The 20,058-nt window shown below is 42.5% G+C and overlaps 1 protein-coding gene across 1 annotated transcript in view; it reads left to right on the forward strand.

Moving 5' to 3' along the window:
- Positions 1-20,058, forward strand: part of agap1 (ArfGAP with GTPase domain, ankyrin repeat and PH domain 1) — a 263,894-nt gene that overhangs the window by 212,156 nt on the left and 31,680 nt on the right. Inside the window, exons 11-13 of the mRNA XM_030072935.1 lie at positions 843-1,011; positions 3,943-4,107; positions 12,541-12,702. Of these exons, the coding sequence (XP_029928795.1) occupies positions 843-1,011; positions 3,943-4,107; positions 12,541-12,702 (496 nt within the window). The remainder of the gene's footprint in view (positions 1-842; positions 1,012-3,942; positions 4,108-12,540; positions 12,703-20,058) is intronic.

A 20,058-nucleotide genomic window follows, 5' to 3' on the forward strand; every position in this document is an offset into this window, starting at 1 on the left:
TCAGTGAGATTTTATGGTGATTTGCATATTTTTCCATAGTGGCGTAATAGGAATACTGGATGTATAAGTGGAGGTGGGTGGTGTTATGTTTTATTTAAAGGGCTGTTTAGGTCGTCAACAAAGAAACATGAAGTACCTGACACATAAACTTTGGTAAGAATTTTAATTCTAATAATTTTGTGGAGGTTTAAACTGCTAAAAGATGTTAGTAAATGTGAACAGAACAGGGTTAGGGTTAATTCTCTCCTCATTTTGGCCTCAGGCTCTTTTTAAAGTCGTTTGTTGTTACATGTGTCAGACGTGACGTTCGCTGTGAGTGGCGGGCTGAGTCCATGACGTCGCTGCGGTTACGCTTTTTCGCGGACACCACCCCAAAAACATACTTATACTCTTATTCTTATACTTCTTATACTTTTGTTTGTTTGTTTTGTTTTGTTTTTTTGGTATTTTGTTGTTTTTTTTTTCATTCATTTTTTTAGGCAATTTTCTTTTTAACATTTCTTTTTAGTAATTTTATGGTAATTTGTGGTACCCTTTTTAAGCATAATTTTTGCAGGGTAATTTATATTTTCTTGCAATATATTTTTAGTCATTTTCAGGTCATTTTCTTGTTTGTTGTTTGTTTGTTTAACTTTTTGATGTAATTTTTAATTTTTTAAATTTCTTGCTAGGCATTTAAACAGAAGACCGTCAGTCCCGGTTTCAAAGGGTGAAACTCGTCAAACGTCTTCCTCTGTCGGTCGCTCAGGCCTGCGTGTGTTTGTCCTCTGGGCGCTCGTCTGACTCTTTTCTTGTCCTCCGTTTCTGACCCTGCCCTGTCCTGTCCTCCGTCCGTCCTGCAGGACTACATGCAGAACGTCCACGGGAAGGAGATCGACCTGCTGAGGACCACCGTGAAGGTCCCGGGCAAGAGGCCGCCGCGCGCCGTGTCCACCTGCGCCGCCGCGCCCAGCCCCAAGACCAACGGCCTCGCCAAGGACATGAGCAGCCTGCAGCTGGGACAGACGCCAGGTGAGGGACACACACACACACACACACATACACATGTACCAACAGACACCTGCAGGCGCTGTGCTCTGTGTGGCTTCCTGTTGATTTTGAAAGCTTCAGATTAATTTATTCTGGTGAGGATTAAGGTTTACAGGATACATGATGATGACCGCGCTGACATTCACTCTTGTCTGCACAGAAAAGCCTCTAAAGCACCAAAACTCTAAAAAAAACAAAAAACAAAAACAGACTAATGAGATTATTAAGGTCAGCAGCTCCTTGAATGAAGACCTTCTCTTATAGAAAATATTGAACAACTAAAATAAAAACTAAAACATTTTCTATGGCATTGGAAAAGCAGTTTGAATGCAGAAATGTTGTGAAAAGCATAAAGAGTATTAGACCTGAAGCTGTATTTGCAGGGCTGAGCGACATCAATACCTCATCGATACAATGACATGAAACGACAGATTACACTGCAAAAACTCAAAATCTTACCAAGATTATTTGTCTTATTTCAAGTCAAAAATGTCTTATTACTAGTCAAAATATCTCATTACACTTAAAATAAGACATGATCACCTCAGAAGTAACTTGTTTTTAGACAATTGTCTCTTGTTTCAAGTGAATTTTCACTTTTTCCACTGGCAAATTTTGCCAATGAAACAAGCAAATTTTCACTTGAAATAAGTGAAAATTAGCTAAAAACAAGAAACAAATTTTGCCAATGAAACAAGCAAATTTTCACTTGTTTCAAGAGACAATTGTCTAAAAACAAGTTACTTCTGAGGTGATCATGTCTTATTTTAAGTGTAATGAGATATTTTGACTAGAAATAAGACATTTTTGACTTGAAATAAGACAAATAATCTTGGTAAGATTTTGCGTTTTTGCAGTGTATGGGATTATGGGACTAGATATGGGATTTCAGATACTGTAATATCATATTATGGCATGAGTGGTTTAACAAGCTGCATTATAGTAAAGAAGCGAATTGATGATCGTTGTGTGTTAATAACTTATGAAAGCGCCCGTCGTCATCCCTGTAACATCACCACAGTATCGATATCGAGGTATTCGGTCAAAGATATTGTGATATTTGATTTTGTTCATATCGCCCAGCCCTAATCTGACTAATCCAATCTGCAGCAGCACTGAGGGATCTCTGAGGTTAAGCAGCAGCAGCCACAGCGGCAGTGTTAACTCCATTCACTGGGCAACATTTCCTCTTCACCGTTCGTTTTTTGTGCCTTCATCGTCAACAGCGACACGTTTGCTCTCGTCTCGGTCGACAGGAGTGAACTAATCAGTGAATCTGATGAATAAATAAATAAATAAATAAATAAAAGCAGCAGCTCGGCCCTGCATGCAGAGACAGATCTGCAGCTCAGCCTCCGTACCTGGAGGGAAGATGCTGCACAACAATAAGTCAGGATGTTAGTGCGCTTCTTTACATGCACACACACACACACACACACACACACACACAGAGTCCTATAAAAGGCAGCTCTTGCGAGGCAGCTGCTTAAATCAAACACACACACACACACACACACACACACACACAGAGGCAGGCAGGCAGCACACAGGGATCCAGGAGGCCCAAGCTAATAGCATGAATATTCAGCGAGCCGTACTCCATGTACTAATTATTGTCATGAATATTAATGCAATCAGAGTCGCGGCTCCACTCAGCCAACGCCAAGAAATGAGCTGTAATGAGAGAAGGAGGGAGGGAGGGAGGAGAGGAAGAGAGGGATGATTCACCCGGCTGCTCGGCCACCAAGCCTCTCGCTAACTCACCGCTTTGATTTAAGCAGCCAGCTTGTAAGGGGCTGCCTTTTATGGCCCCCCTGTGAGTGAGCGTGTGTGTGTGTGTGTGTGTGTGTGTGTGTGAGAGAGAGAGAGACGGTGTGTCTGTGTATGAGCGAACAACGCTGCACACTGCAAGGAAAAGTCTGAAATCACAGGAAAAAGTCACGCCACAAAACGATTTTTTAATTTTTTTACTCCATCAAAACCTCAATAAAATTCAGGCTCCAAAGCAAGAAAAGATTTTTTTTTCTATAATATATCTTTTTTTTTTTTTCCCCATCACTGCTGTTGTCATGATAGCCTCTTATTTTGAAGTGCAAATCACCTCGTCTCTTTATTTTCTTCTTCACTCCTTGCTCTGTTGGCAAAAAAAAAAAAAAAAGTCGTAAATCTCTCCTTGACTGTAACTAATATGAATTTTAATCAAACATGGCCCACATGTAGGTCAAGTGTTTACCTTTAATACGAGATGCTGAGCTTTATTTGAAATAAAAACACCTGAATCAACCTGAAAAGTAAAATAGAAGGGGTTTTTTTCCATTATGTCTATTATTTTTTCCACTGTGGTGCTGTGGGCAGGATCAGCAGGTTCCAGGGTCTCCGCTCTCTGATTGGAGGTTTGGGTTCAAGTCCCGCCTCTGAAAGCCGTTAAATATGAAGGAAGTTTAATTTTTGTCAGCTCAATCTGCACGAGGGAAAAAGACTTCCCCGCTGCACCTGATTGGACGAACGCCTCACCAGCGGGCCGTCCTCCCCCGGATTTCAAAGTGGACCAACACGGCGGCTCTTTTTGAAAATAGTTCACCGAAACGTGTTTCTGAAAACATCTGAGGCGAGAAATAAAGCCTGCAGCCGCTGACTCGCTCTTCATTTTTACATCCACGATGGTTATTTTACAAGTTTCTCAGGATTTTCCAGAGGCGGCGAGTCGCACTTGACGTCCCAATTTGCATAAAGTAGCCCAGATTTCAACTGTATGCAAATGAGCAGACGCCAACATGACGTCGTATCTCCTGAAATGCAACAAAACAGGACATGGACAGACAACCTATAATGTCATACTATTAATGTAATACTGTGTGTGTGTGTGTGTGTGTGTGTGTGTGTGTGTGTGTGTGTGTGTGTGTGTGTGTGCAGGCTCGGTGACCAGCAGCTCGTCGGTGTCCCAGATGGCGAGCGGCGTCAGCCTGGTGTCGTTCAACAGCCGCGGCCTGGACGGGATGCACCAGCGCTCCTACAGCGTGTCCAGCGCCGACCAGTGGACCGACGCTACCGTCATCGCCAACTCCGGAGTCAGCACCGGTAACGACCTCTGACCCCCACCCCCCTGCACCTTCCACCTCACACTGCACAAACCCCTTTAGTGTTAAACTCAGTCATTAAAGGAGATGAATTAAAAAACTCAAGGGCTGGACGGCAGGCGTGCACTGCAAAAACGCAAAATCTTACCAAGATTATTTGTCTTATTTCAAGTCAAAATGTCTTATTTCTAGTCAAAATATCTCATTACACTTAACAAGCAAATTTTCACTTGTTCACTTGTGTCACAAGTTAAAATTTGCTTGTTCCATTGGCAAAATTTGTTTCTTGTTTCAAGCAAATTTTCACTTGTTTCAAGCAAATTTTCACTTGAAACAAGTGAAAATTGTCTAAAAACAAGTTACTTCTGAGCTGATCATGTCTTATTTTAAGTGTAATGAGATATTTTGAGTAGGAATAAGATATTTTTGACTTGAAATAAGACAAATAATCTTGGTAAGATTTTGACTTTTTGCAGTGTGTAACGATTTGGATCACAATTTCGATTTCGGTTCCCTTTGTTTTGTACATTAGAGAGAAAAAAAAATCATTGAGACATTTGGGACAGTACAACAAATATTCTCTCAAAGGCAAAAGTCTACTTAAGACTATTTAAAGCAAACATAGAAATACTTATTGTACATATTCATCAGTGTATGGTTGCATTGAACAGTTCATTTTTTACAGTTCAGTTTCACACACCTGCTAGACGGTGACTAAACAGGGCTTTTATTTATTTAACACTTATAATAAAATAATAATAAGAAAAACTTTATTTGTATAGCACCTCTCATACAAGAACTGTAGCTCAAAGTGCTTCACAATAAAAAAAAAAAAAAAGAACATTTGAAAACACATTAAATCAAACATTAAAAAGAATAAAACACAGCACAGGGTGGAATTTAAAAAAAAAAAAAAAAAAGGAAAAGGCTAAAGACGAGAACTTTGAAATAAAACAAAAGATGCAAATAAAACAATAAAACACCACACAGTGTGGAGTGAAATAGGAGCTAGTTAAAGGCTGGAGTGAAAAGGAGGGTTTTTAGTCTTTTAAAGATATCGAGTGAGCCTATGATCCAAAGCAGCCTTTATTTTTGTCAAAATTGTCCCATGTAAAAAAAAAAAAAAAGGGAATCATACTCAATTATGAACTTTACATGAAACGCTCCTCCTTAAAAATGTCTTTTTATATAAAAAACAAGGATCTCTAAAACCAAACCGAGAAGAGTCGACTCCTTTCAGGTTGGATCCTCAGACCCTGAGTCCTTTCAGCAGTTTGATCACATGGAATCAAAAAGAACCACATGACTGATATTTAGCTGGAGAGAAATCTGCAGTCGCACATGTTTTTGGTCATACGTGTGCATCACTAAAGCTCCACGTGCAGGATGACCAGTGTTGCAAAATTACGGGAATTTTCAAAGTTGGAAACTTTCCATGGGAATTAATGGGAATACAGTTGTCCCTCGCTATAACGCGGTTCACCTTTCACGGCCTCGCAGTTTCGCAGATTTTTTTAGTGCAATTTTGAATGGTTTTTTTTTTTTTTTTTTTTTTAACAGCGCATTGTGTTCTGCGTCCTGATTGGCTAAGGGAGTGTAGACCATTGTCAATCAATCTCCTCCGTGCCGTGTCTCCTGTACAGTACAGAATGCGTTCATTCTATAATACTGGACTTATTTTTCTACGAAGGTTTGAACTTTGAGAGTTTAAACAAGAGAGAAAAGTGAGAAAATGTTAATGCCTGTCTGAGAAAAGTGTATAAAGTGTGTAGTGAGGGGTTTTACAGCCTTAAAACATCTAGAATAATTGTAAAAAATAAAGCTGACTACTTCGCGGGTTTCGCCTATTGCGGGTTATTTTTAGAACGTAACTCCCACGATAAACGAGGGACCACTGTACATGGGAATTAACAGGAATTTACAGGAATAATCTGGAAATTTGCAAAATTGCATGTTAGCCTATAAGCGGGAACTTAATGTAGTTGAAGAAAAACCATCTTGCAGCACAATCCTGGTGAAAACAACCAGATTTGAATTTCTGCCCTGCACTGTGCGTTCCTCAAACCCACGCACAGATCATTTCCAGAATCCTGCACACTGCAGCAGGACGGCTGAGGCCACACGACTCGGCCTACATGTTAGTCCACGGACGACATCCAGTCAAGAAGGTTGTGATGATATGACTGGGGTAAATATATTTGACCTGTGGTATTAAAGTTTAACTGGAAAAAATACATCAAAATGTGTTTATACAGTAGCTGTTTATCTATCATGGTGTTAGCCAGCTCAACTGTGATGCTGGTTCTTCTGCCTTCTGCTCGCCAGTTCATACAAATACAGTTTTCATACAAGAATGTAGGTTATAGTTTGATTTAGCTGCTGACTGAGGCGTGTTCATCTGTTCATTGAGCCTGTTTCTATTCATTTATCCACCATCAATCTTGAAGGACTGAGGGAAAAAAAATCTACTCAAAATAGGTCAAAGTCAGAAATGTCATTAGTTTGCACGCATGTCTGCTTATGACAACAGGGTATCCACGGGGTCTTGAAAAGTATTAAAAGGTGACAAATCAATTTTGGGAAAATTAAGACCCTTAAAAAGTATTAAAAAGTCTTATAACAACTTTATAAAGTCTTAAATTTTGAAAGTATTTTTTCTGAACTTAGCTGAAGAGTTTAAGTCCCAAAAACATCGTAAAAGTGTGTGAATTTATTCATTTTTATTAAAAAAACAAAGATGAACAGGTACATCAAAAACTAGGCTATTGTGGGTGTGTTCGTAAATTGTCTCTGAGAGCGCCAGAGCGAGCGGGCGGGTGGAAATTCAGACGCACAAAGTACTCTCTTTTGTATCATAGTGGTCTATAGTCTTTATCACAAACTAAAACTGTTAAGTTAAAAATATGACTGATGTAAATGGTTACAGCTTGAAGTGGCGGTGAGGTATTAAAAAATATTGAGAAGGTCTTGAAAAAGTCTTCAAAAGGTATTAAAATTAACTTCAAGATTCCTGCATATACCCTGGACAAAACAAAATTTACAAAATTCCCCGGCTGAACTTCCCATGGAAAGTTTCCGGAGTGCTTCTGGAAATTTACCAGAAATTTTCCGCCCCTTTGCCGCCCAAAGGACGACACTTTAAATTTGTCGTTTATCCTGGAAAACTTCAGCGTCTGTTAACGTCTCACCTCTAGATGGTGCTGTGCTGAGTGTGATTGTGCTTCATGCGTGACGCTAACCCGCTGTCAGATTGTGTAATGTGTAGTTTGCAGGGATCTGACTGTGTGTTGTGCGTAAGTGTGTGTGTGTGTGTGTGTGTGTGTGTGTGTGTGTGTGTGTGTGTGTGTGTGTGTGTAAAAGCAGGTGGGGGGGTTTCATCTGTCTGCCATTGATCCGCCTGCCAGGCCTCTAATGCTGCTTTCACTGTTTGTCAAGCTAATGGCCAGCACACACCAGCACTGTGTGTGGGTGTGTGTGTGTGTGGGTGTGTCTTTAAGTGTAATATGTGTGTGTGTGTGATTTCTAAACTGATAATATTATCCTGTATTAGATCTCACACACACACATCTCATTGTTGGTCCCGATGGTGGGTGTCCTACTCTTTGCTTACCTCCAGGCCACACACACACACATGCACACACACACACACACACACACACAAAGCCACCACCACACCACAAGACTGACAGCTGTCAGGTCGCATGTGTGTTGCCGTGACGATAAGCCTGAGTGGCAGCTCCCCCGTCAGGAGCCGAGCCCCGCAGCCCCGCGCCTTCCCCAAATAACGTTTAAAGCTGTGAAACGCTTTAAATGGACTCCCAGGGGCCACACACACACACACACACACACACACACACACACACACACGACTTAGCCCTCTCCTGCCAGTTCATACAAGTCAGATCAGTTCAGTAGCTGACCAATGACCTTTGACCTCTGACATCCCTGTGGAAGCAGCTGGAATTTATTATTATTATCATTGTTATTATTATTATTACTTGTAGTAGTAGTACTAGTATTAGCATTACCATTGTTATCATTATTATTGGAAGTATTAGTAAAAGTATATACTTATAAAATGTGATCATTATGTGAACATTACACACACATTCTAGCAACTTGGTAAGTGTCACTTCTGAAGCATGCACGAAAAAAAAAATCAAAATAATAACCAAAATTAAAATAAATAAAGAATGAACCAAAACACAAACAAGCACACACACAAATAAATAAATTAATAAATACATAAATAAATAATCCAAAATAAAAAAATATCCAACTGGAATAAACCCAAATGAAAAAAAAAATACATGAATAAGTAAATAAATAATAATAAAATAATAATAGTAGTAGTCATAGTATTAATAAATTACTTCACCAACAGAAATGTGTTTTTCTCACGTCTTTGACAAATAAGGATAAGTGAGTTATTATTGTTTGTTATCAAGTCAATTTTAGTCATGAAGCTCATTTACATATTCATATTTAAGAGGAAAAATATAATTTGAAAAAAAAAACATGACAAACTTTGTTTATGAGACATTTTAATTTCACTCTGACTTTTCAGGAGCAAGAGCGGCTTTTTCTTCATGTTGTAGTTTCTTTAAAAAATGACAAACCTTCGGTCTGTGTGAGGATTAAAGCAGAGCCGACACACACACACACACACACACACACACACACACACACACAGAGGAGCTATAATGTCCTAGTTGTTGCAATTAGTAACAAGCTCTCCTCCTCTCTGACCCTCCAGCAGCTAATGTGCTACTTACTGTTTGTCCTGTCCCCAGGTGGTCGTTTGTGTGTGTGTGTGTGTGTGTGTGTGTGTGTGTGTGTGTGTGTGTGCTTGGCGAACAGGCTCAGTCTTTTCTCTTAAAGATGAATCCTTCCCCTCTGCAGTGTTTCCATTCGTCTCCCTCCTCAATATCCACTCACTCTCTCTCTCTGACTTTTTCAGTCTATTTCAGTTCATTTCTCCCAGAGGAAATCCACTTCACACACACACACACACACACACACACACACACACACACAGCGAGCTGCAGGTCAGGATGAGTGCAGCTGATATTGGCCTTTAGTTCAAAATCCAATAAGTCCACGTCTGACCGGATGCATTTGATCGTTTGATTTACTGCACGTTTATTGTCGAGCCGATCGATGCGACAGTGGTCGTCTGTGAGAGGAGGCTCTTAAAGGAACAGTCCATCCCAAAATGAAAATGCAGTCATTATCCGCTCCCCCCGGTGGAGCTGGAAATGGGAGGCGACTCAATTTCAAATCAGTTTTGTCACAAACAGACGTGTCATTCTTACACGTTCTCTCACCAGACTAACTTCCACTCAGTGAAATAACTTGAAGTGAACTTAAAAACTCCCCGTTTATCTCCGGACCCACTGGAACCTCCTCAAGGGCCCCTGGAAGTGTCCGGACCGCAGGTTGAGAACCGTATCCTCACTCCATGAGAGGGTGAGGCTTTAAAAGTGAAAATCCAGGGGGCGCTCTCGAGTCGCCACGTCCCGTCATTGCTCCACTTTCCATCCATCAATGGAAAAGGACCAAAACAAAAGACTAACCCTAATCCCAACCCCAAGGTCAAATCTCCACAAACCTCCCCCCAACAGGGCTTAGTATTAAACAGGAAGGTAATTATGTAAACCATTTTCAGAATTAAAAAGGCACAAATATGTTTCCAAGCAGTAAAAAGGTACATATATACACCATTTTCTCTAAATGTTGATGTAGATTTGAACTTGTAGAATACGATTGAGTCGCCTTGAAATGAAGTTTTGCAGATTTATGGATACGAAAAGTAGGTAATCAAATTCTCCAGTCGGTGTAGTTATAATATAAGACCGGTCTCTATAAGGTGCAAACCACACACTGCAAAAAAACGCAAAATCTTACCAAGATTATTTGTCTTATTTCAAGTCAAAAATGTCTTATTTCTAGTCAAAATATCTCATTACACTTAAAATAAGTTAATAAAACAAGTCACTTCTGAGGTGATCATGTCTTATTTTAAGTGTAATGAGATATTTTGACTAGTAATAAGACATTTTTGACTTGAAATAAGACAAATACTCTTGGTAAGGTTTTGAGTTTTTGCAGTGCAAGAGGACAAAAGCTGCACCTTCGAGGCCCCAGTGAAGAGCCGCTGCACCCCTAAAGGTTCAAATATGTGCTTTATTTTCAGAGAGTGTGTGTCTTCTTCATACATTTCCACACACTCGCAGCTTGGATTCTGGCCATTTTCAGCCACAGTTTGCAGCTCATCTGTGCATGGAGGTGTGTTTCTGTTGGATTCAAGACGATTCAAGATGCTGTTGTAGCTTCGTGCGTCCAAAATGTACGTCAACGCCAACACTTCCGGGGCACATCGGCTCGTTTGGCATCACCTCTAAATACCGGACGCACAGCGGGGAGAGTTAATTAAGCTTTAAAAAAAAAAAAAAAAAAAAAAAGTCGGGTTATCCCTTTAAGCGAGGTTCACTTCTCCCGATGGTTTAGTGTCGACGTGTGAGAGGATCGCCACCGGAGACAACAATCAGAGGAGGAAGGAAGGAAGGAAGGAAGGAAGGAAGGACGCGATGGAGATCTTGGAGATGGAGATGGAGAGAAGGGGGATGGATGGAAATCTTGAGGCGTGTGTGTGTGTGTGTGTGTGTGTGTGTGTGTGTGATGTGGATTGAGTGAGGCTTGCAGATGGGAGGGCCGTTAATCCACGGCGGTTAATTGCGCGCTCGGGGATGGCATCTTGTCAGCAGAGATAAGTTGTCACATTTTCCACTTGAGCTGAGACTAAACGATTGTAAAATAAGTTATGGCTGTCCTTGGGGCTGTCTGCCGTTTGGGGACGGGGCGGCCAAGGAGCGCCTGTGTATGCACGTGTGTGTGTGTGTGTTGTGAGAGAGCGCTCCATGCCAGTATCCAACCCCCTTTTCCCCCCCTGCACACACACACACACACACACACACACACACACTCACACACACACAGAGGCCGTGTCAGTCGAGCCGCCGCGCCGTGATATTGATGGAAGCTGAATGTTATTTTATTCCGCCGCTAGTCACAGCTGTCAGCGGCCGCCGTGAAAAAGTGGAGGGCTGAGAGACGCGGCGCCCCCTCTCTCTCTCTCTCTCTCCCCCGCTGGTCGCCTCGCTCGCCCCCCCCAGCTGGACCCCCCGCGCCGTCCGCGCCCGGTCCCGACCCGAGCTCCTTCTGCACCATCGTGTCCAGTTGAAGTTGTTTTTTGTTTTTTACTGTCATGATGACTGGATGACATGAGAAGAACTGAAATCCAAATTTTGGCCCGTCTGTGCAAAATGACCAGTTTGTGCTCCAAACTCCAGCAGCATCACACCGGCGTCGAATTTTCTGCACAGCGTTGTTCGTCGCAGCACACCATCGCCTGCCGTTGGTCAACAAAAATTGCGCTTTTTTTGTCTTGTTTTGTTTTGTTTTCAACACACACTGCGTTCCAACTTACCGTATTTCCCCAATTAATCGCCCGGGCGTTTAATATGCAAAATCGACTTGGACCCCGGGCGTTTAAAAGAACCAGGCGGCTATTCGCTGCAGGCCTTTATTTATTTTTGCACCAGGACATTATTGTGATGACAGCTACTGTCCAACATATTTTCAGTCGGTTGATTTAAGATTACGGTGCACCCTTTTTTCTAACATTAGCTAGCGCTCTTATTTTGACAGAAAACGGAAGTGCTGCACAGTTATTGTGCGGCTAACTGTTTACTTCTGCAAAAATAAGGTGAGTAGCCTTATTTTGGGTTACCTCATTATGATGCAAATAATCGCCCCGGCGGTTATTCAGGTGGGCGTTTAATATGCAAAATGGGTGCAGACCCCAGGCGTTTAAAAGAACCAGGCGGCTATTTGCAGCCGGGCGATTAATTGGTGAAATACGGTATTATGCAAATGATATTGTTGTCCAATTTTCCTAAGTAGTCAATGAAAATGACAGTCAGTATAATTTTCAAGTCACCAACAGTTAGAGTATAATTTGATTTTTATTGAACAAAACTCGAAATGATAACAGTATTTAAAAAAATAATAATAATAAAAAAAAACTCAAAATACACTGTTCCAAGCTGTTATGCACAACAGATTTTCAAAACATTTTGTAGGTTGTAAAGAACTGAAAGTGGTCATTTGTTGACTTTGCAGCATTAGGAGGTCATATTTACGGACATCAAAAGCTATTTCAGTCAAAAACATCTTAACAGGCCAAATTACATGTTTAACATAAGAGCCCTGCTTTGATATCACCTGTCAACAATCCTAATTTTCACGAGACGGCTCGGGCAAACTTGCGTGGCGAATTTGGGATTTTTCCTCATCGCCGTCGTGTTTTATAGTTCAGCCTGAGATTCGTTTTAACCCCCCCGCCCTCTTCTCCTCCCTTGTGTTTCTGCAGACACGGGCCTGGGCGACTCGGTGTGCTCCAGTCCCAGCATCTCCAGCACCACCAGTCCCAAGATGGAGCCGCCGCCGTCGCCGCACGCCAACCGCAAGAAGCACCGGCGGAAGAAGAGCACGAGCAACTTCAAAGCCGACGGCCTCTCTGGTACTGCGGAAGGTAACGCCATCTCCCCCCCCCCCTCGCCTCACAGTTTCCCCGCCCCCGCCCGCCTGAAAAAACCTTACATCATCGTGCTGTTAGTTAATTTAGGTCCATATTCATGTCGTGTTTTTGGACGATTGATTGGATCTTTTAAAGGTTATGATAAAATAAGGCACATTTTTCATAAATGGATCCTTTTCCTGTGGTTGTCCCGACACGGAGTTCTGTTAGATAACGGGTCCTGAAGGTTTTGGCGTTGGCGTTTTCGGCGGGGCTGGGAAACGCAGCCATCTCGTCCTCCGAGCCTCCCGAGCTCAGCCCCGAGCGACGGACCTCTCCATCCCCTCATTCTGTCAGCCCCTCATCCTGTTTGGCTTCTCTGTTTTCTCTCTGTGTGTTTTTTTTGGGTTTTTTTCCACCTAATCTGCCATTTGGTGGACACTTTTATCCAAAGAGAGCTGTGAGCTGTGTACATTTTGACGACAGGACATCCCAAACCAGAGGTGTTAACCAGGATTTTTAACCCTCTGGCGGTCTGTAGCGGTCACTACAGTGGACAGCTGTTTAAAGTCATTTTCTCCTAAATGCAGTGGTTTCTATGGTGGAATTACATATCAGCTGTTAGAGTGCTCTCTGCTGCTCCCCTCCATTGAGGTTTATGAGACTGTCAGTTCTTGTTGCTGAAAACATGTTAATACCAGTGTCATGACATGGTAATACCAGTCCTGCATCCTTAACCCTCTGAACCCCAAGCAGTTTTGGGGTGTTTTCTGCTCCCCTCACATTTTGGCTCACTGTGGGCTTGTTTTTCTGCTGCACCTCTATGGAAACAGCACAGCTGTGGCTATCACCTGAAGCCATTCAAAAATGTCTTTCACACAGTATGAAAGAGTTATAGTGCCAGAAATAATAAAAAAATAAAAAAGGCAAACAGATTTTTTTTTTGATAATTTATTTTACAATTTTCCAATTTTTCCAACCTGTATAAACTTAGGCGTTTTTACTGCCTTGCACCCTTCCATGTTACTACTGCTGCCTGCACACTGAAATTCAGTGAATTTTTGTCACGCGACTGTTGGGCTCACCTGAATCAATCAAGATGTCTCAGATCCGCTGAAGACCGCAGAATTTTCTGTTTTTTGAATGATCTGGATTGAGTAAACGACTATTTTTTGGCGAATTGTTGAATGAAGCATGTATGATAAAACGATTCGAATGAAAAATCACTTTTTTAGGCTTAGTTTCGTCCTTTTTTCTACCGCTAAACGGAAGTCGGACATGTTGCATTCAGGGACCGTCGGAAAATTCAAATTCAGACGAAAAAATAGGTTTTTAAAGCTTCCAGCTATGATAAACGATTGAATTTTGGCGATTTTTTTAAAAACTATATGTCTTTCTATCCCGCCGGCGGGTTTGGGGTTCAGGGGGTTAAAGAAGTATGGAGACTCACAGAAATATTCATGCCCTAAGAAGAGTAAAAACACATAAGAGAAAAATCTGGACTCAGGCTTTCATAATTCATGCATGAAAGGGTTAATGGTTTGATCCTCATTCAAAACACAGACTAAATCTTTATTTCTTACTTTGTTTAGTCATTAAATTAAGGGCAGATAGTCTCTTCCACTGTTCTGTGATTATTAGTTGACTGCTTGTCCAGATGTTTTATTACCCAGTAAAGCGGCTGATGCAGAATATTATCATTATCATTATCAATATTATTATTATTATTATTATTATTATTATTATTATTATTAGAATCAAAGAAATAAGTCACACTAGCCGTGTAGATATTGATTTGCGCTTAAAACAGAAAATAAAATTGCCATCGATTAAGCGTAGCAGCATTTTCCTGCTGGGTGATTGTCCTTTTCCTACTCTGCCTCCTGTATCTGTGCCTTGCTCAACCCGTGAAGACACAGTGGGAATTGAACCGCCAACCCCGGTAGTGTTAGTGCCTCGGTTGGCCTGTTGAGTGATCAGTGAAGCTCATTTCCTGGTTGTACATGGATAAACCTTGAATATTAGGGTCACACTAGGATCAGATGATGGAAGTAAGTCACATGACTCCGGCCCGTCGTTCTGATTGGTCGGTGTGAAGCGTGACACCTCGCCGAGTCGGCTACAATGTTGCAGTTTGTGCTTTGTTCTATTCGCTGGTTTTCATTCACGAGCTCCTTCAAACACTGACTGCTGCTGTTCAGGCTGTGTGGCTCCTCCTCACACACACACACACACACACACACACACACACACACACACGGCAGAGCAGATGCGAGCGCGGCAGCAGATGTGTAATGTGTGTCTCTCCATCATGGAGGCATCAAGCGGCTGACAAGGCAAGTGGCTGTCAGGCTGACGGATTCACTCACGTCTGCTTTCATCTTCTCCTGCAGCCCCCCCCCCTCCTCTCCTCCTCCCTCCTCTCTCCTTCCTCTCCTTCTCTTTTCTCCCTCCTCTCTCCTCCTCTCCTTCCCTTCGCCTTGTCCTCTCTTTTCTCCTCATCCCCGTCGCCGTCCTCTCCTCCTCCATTCTGCTTTTCTTCACTTTCCTCTCCTTCCTTCTCCTCCGTCGTCATGTTTCTCTCGCCTCCAGCGTCACACACTTTACAGACACTTGCGTGCAGCCGGCACTTCAATATCAGCAAAGTTATCATCCCTCTCTTTACGGCATTTTCGAGGATCCCTGAATCCCCTGGCCGTTTGTCCACAACAGCATGTAGGAATAAAACTTAAATCAAATATGTAAAAAAAAAAAAATAATAAAGTCTGATGTTACGGAGATGCTGAAGATGCTTGGCCACACAGACCTTCAACAGTTTAGCTTTATCAGCCTAAAATCTTCAGTGAAATGACTTTTTAGTGTATTATTAAAAGCATTCAGTAATAATAATTAGAGCTGCAGCGGTTAAATACAAACAAAATGTGTAAATTTGGTGTTCGATGCGTCGCTTCAGAAAGCCCAAAGCACAAACCTACGAGAAGTTATCGCTTAATTTAATCAGAATTTGAATTTTAAAACTCTGATCCAGCAACTTTGCAAATAGAAACCAAGGATTTATTATTATCATTATTATTATTTTATTTTGTTTTGTTTTGTTTTGTCAGCTTTGCACATGCAGTGTCTCGTTTTGGTCAGAATAAACAAAAAAAAGAGCTAAAAAATACCTTCATTTTTTTTATTCTGTTATTTTTTGCACTTTATTAGTTATTCACTGTTTCTTCACACACACACACACACACACTCCTTGCACGAATATGGCGCGTTGTCAGACGCTCCCCGCGCCCCGGCCTCGCTGTTCGCCAGGAGGAAGGGGGGGGGGGGGGGGGGGGCAGGGAGGCTTAAGTGAAATATTATAAATAATCCACCGTATTGAAATCTTTTATCAGCTGTGTCACTTTCATTATTCAATAAGCGATTAGTAACAGTCTTCCCAATTTAGCCATTAAGCACGGGGCGGCGGGGCGGGGGGGGCGGGGGTGGTGGCGGGGCGGGGGGGCGCGCTCGCTCGGCCGCCGGCTCGACGCCTGTCACGCCGGGCGGGCCCGTGAAGTATCATCGTGTCAGAGCCGAGCCCGGCGTAATTCATGAGGGGGAACCGCCCTCCGCCACCGAGCTCCCCCAGGTAGGACCACACTGCTGCACGCACACACACACACACACACACACACACACACACACACACACACACACACTCAGCAGGTCTCTCCGTTCGGTCTGCTTTACTGGCGTGAGAGTCGCACCGACAGTCCAACATAAAAAAACAACCGAAGTCGAGAAGCCGCAGTGTTTCTGACATCGCCTGTCAATCAAACAGCGTGGGCGGGGCTTGGATTTCCTTGTTTGAGTTTTTCGCTTCTTCACCGATCGCTTATTCGCAGACCTTCCCTCGCAACAAACCAGCTGCTTAACAAACGACAGAGACGCTCGACAAACAGATACGAACAAAATAAATAATAAATAATAAATAAATACATTTTTTATCAGCATTTTTAGCCTTTCCTTCCCTCAGCCTTTAGTAACGCCTGTCATCTTGGCTAATAAAAAATATGCAGTTACAGTGTCGTCTTTAAATTTGGCCTTCAGTCTGAATTAAAATGGGCAATATTATAAAAAACAAGGATAAGCAGCATTATTAAAGGCTAAACTGATAGTTAATTCATCTTTAGTTTTTCAAAGTTTTACAGTCAAACAATTAAATGATAATTCATAATGTTTGCTTATTACATAGTCAACTATTTATTAAGTTTGTTGTTGCACATATTATAACTTTTTATATATGTACTTGTTAATGGTTACCAAATGATTTGTCACAAACAAAGATTATTATTTGTCATTTCACTGAAAATTAACTAAAGTTTAATAAACTAGTCAAGTGAGTCGTGTGCGCGACGTCGTATTGAAATGTGACCTTTTTACGTTTGTTATAGATTTTGTTGATAGATTTGTTGTTTTGTCTAAATAAAAATAATTAACATTTTTCATGTTACAATATTGCAGATCATCACTATAATGAAATAAGAAAATAAAATTAAAGCAGAACAGCAACAAATATAGACTGAGAAGTTGATTGGATACAGAACGTCTTGATGAGGCGGTGAACATCACTGTTCCACTTCAGTAGTACTTAAATAACACACACACACACACACACACACACACACACACACACACACCTGGGTCAGGTGAACACAGCGCCCTGCTGATCACAGCCTCGCCGTCCGGCCGCACTCCTTGTTAACTCGCCGTCGTTTGATGCCGCCGTCCCTCCCTCCCCTCATCGAGTCGCACTTTTGAAAGGAGATCTGTCACGCACACACACACACACACACACACACACACACACACACACACACACACACACACACTGACTTTGATATTGGAAGTGGCCCCACACAGGTAGCAGCTGGATGTTTAGCCACATTCCTCTGAGCCAGGATCGTTTCTGACGACCGCTTTGATTACTAAAGCAGCGAAGCACATTCCTCACAACAGGTGGAGCTGATAGGGAGGGGAAAGTGTGTGTGTGTGTGTGCGTGTGTGTGTGTGTGTGTGTGTGTGTGTGCTTGAAAGAAAGAGAAAATCGAACCAGCGCTTTGATAGCTCGAGTTGTTAAGCGCTGAGAGCTCCGTGCGCGTCGGAGGATCTGACCCCCGCTGGGATTTATTAAGCGTCACGTCACATTTCTCACAGGAGGAACAACTGATAGAGTGTGTGCGGATGTGTGTGTGTGTGTGTGTGTGTGTGTGTGTGTGTGTGTGTGATGTCGAATCTGCCCACAGCTTTAATCGCCATCTCCGATCACACGGCGGGTGTCGCAGCTAAAGAGCTCGGGTTTATTCCAGAATTCGCTCGGCGGTCGTGAGCAGGACAGTGACTCGGCTCCTTGTGAGGACAGATTCCTCCGGACCCCCCCCCCCCAACCATCAGGGGTCAATTTGGGTCAGCGGGGGTCAAGCAGGTGGGAGACAAAGGGGCCCGCTGTGCAGGGAGAGGGCAGGCGCTCCACACAACATCAGGATGAGCAGATTTTGCGCCGGCATCCTGATGCAGTGATGTGTCGGCGTGAAGTTTTGGTGTTGGTTATGTTTTCATGTTCATTTTCTTTTCTTCAATTTTTTTTTTTTTTTTTTTTTTTTTTTTTTTTTTTGGCGTTTGCACTCACACTGTGTTCATGTTGCATCCTAAGAAGCGTCCGATCCGAGGTCTCAAACTGCCAAACTTCAGCCCTCAGCGGCTGATTAGAATGAAGTTGCCAAATGAAGTTTATGTTGTTAGTTTTGGAGTTTCTGTCCGTCCACATACATTCTGATGTACAAATAAACAAAAGGAGCACACGTTTATTGAGGTGGCAAACAAACTCCACAGAGCAGACTGGAGCCTGCTGCAGTCGGGCCTCGCTTAGGTGATGCTTTGTATTTATACTCGTGCACAGAGGTGAAAAAATACTAAAGGTAACACATATCGATGAATATGACACAGACACTCTCTCCGAAAATTTAAGCACTTTGGAAATAAATTGGTTGTCAGATCAAACGTAGTTTTGCAGATCAAACCTATTTGTTGATTTTAGTGTTCGTGTTATAAGGCTATAATTGGCTTTTAGGTTTATTTACTAACTACAGCATTTGGTTGTGGATTTCTGCATCTGTACATGTGAATCTGTAACTGTTCTGCATGCCAACCCTCACTTTACTTTTCTGTATTTGAATTTTTTGTTTCACTCTGTTACTGTGTCTGCATCTGGATTCATGGATTTACACAGATTATTGATGCTGCTGGTGTTCAGGAACATTCAAGAAGCTCCACCACATTTTCTTTGCCACATTTTTAGCCACTTTTCTTTGGCATCATTTTCCGTTTTGGTTTTTGTCACGTTGGCCCCGTCCCGCACCTCGACCCGACCCCACCCGCCCTCTGAGGTTTCCTTCACGCTGCTGTTTTTGACTTCTCTCTCTTCTCTTCTCTTCTCGTCCCTTCTCTCTCTCTCTCTCTCGTTTGCTCCCGTCCATGTCGTCTCATTCCTCTGCTCTCTCTCTGTCCTGTCTCTTCTATCTGTCTCCGTCCCTCTCTCTCTCCTTCCTGCCGTCGGGGGATGCAGCCAAGCGTAAAGCGTGGAAACTTAATCGCGTCGGTAGTCTGCGCAACATTTACGGCACCAGTCTGCACACCTCGGAAGGTAAAGCGCTCCTGCGGCGGGTCCGTGACGGACAGAGGCCCAGGAGACAGACCCCTGACCCCCTCCCTCTCCCCCTCCTCCTCCAGCCCACCTAACAGTTTGACAGCTGCACATACACACCTTCCTGTTCCCGTCGTGGGCCCACTGTACATTTTGTAGCCTGTAAATCAGCATTTCCACCATTTAAGTGTGTCGTCTGAAATCCTCTATGGAAGATATGCAAAGAGAAAATACATAAATCTATTTTTCAACATGATGTATATAATATGCAGCCGGACGTTTCAGCTTCAGCCCAAGAGATGATATATATATTTTTCCTGAGTGCACATTGAACCTCACTGGAGTCCCTTGGCTATGCAGTGATCCAGCCCCCTGCACTGAATTAAAAGACGTTTGTCTAAAACAATTACTCCATGATCTAAACTGCATCCACGAACGTCACCTTTGTGAATTCTGCTCTTTGAGAGACGTTTTAATGTCGACTGTTTCCAGCCGAATGGTGCTCGTTTTGGTAAAGAAGACTGCAGCAGTCAGGAAAAGCTGTCTGCTCTGTTATTGTGATAAGCTTGAGTTTAATAAGCATAAGATTGTTCGATTTAGTGCTTTGAAAATATTGAGAATGGGAGGTGAGGCAATGAAAATGGTGTATAAATAAGCAATAAGGAACTTGTTCATTGTCTTTCCCCGATGATTTG

This window comes from Myripristis murdjan, chromosome 2 (genome assembly GCF_902150065.1).
Source record: "Myripristis murdjan chromosome 2, fMyrMur1.1, whole genome shotgun sequence".
Lineage (NCBI taxonomy): Eukaryota > Metazoa > Chordata > Actinopteri > Holocentriformes > Holocentridae > Myripristis > Myripristis murdjan.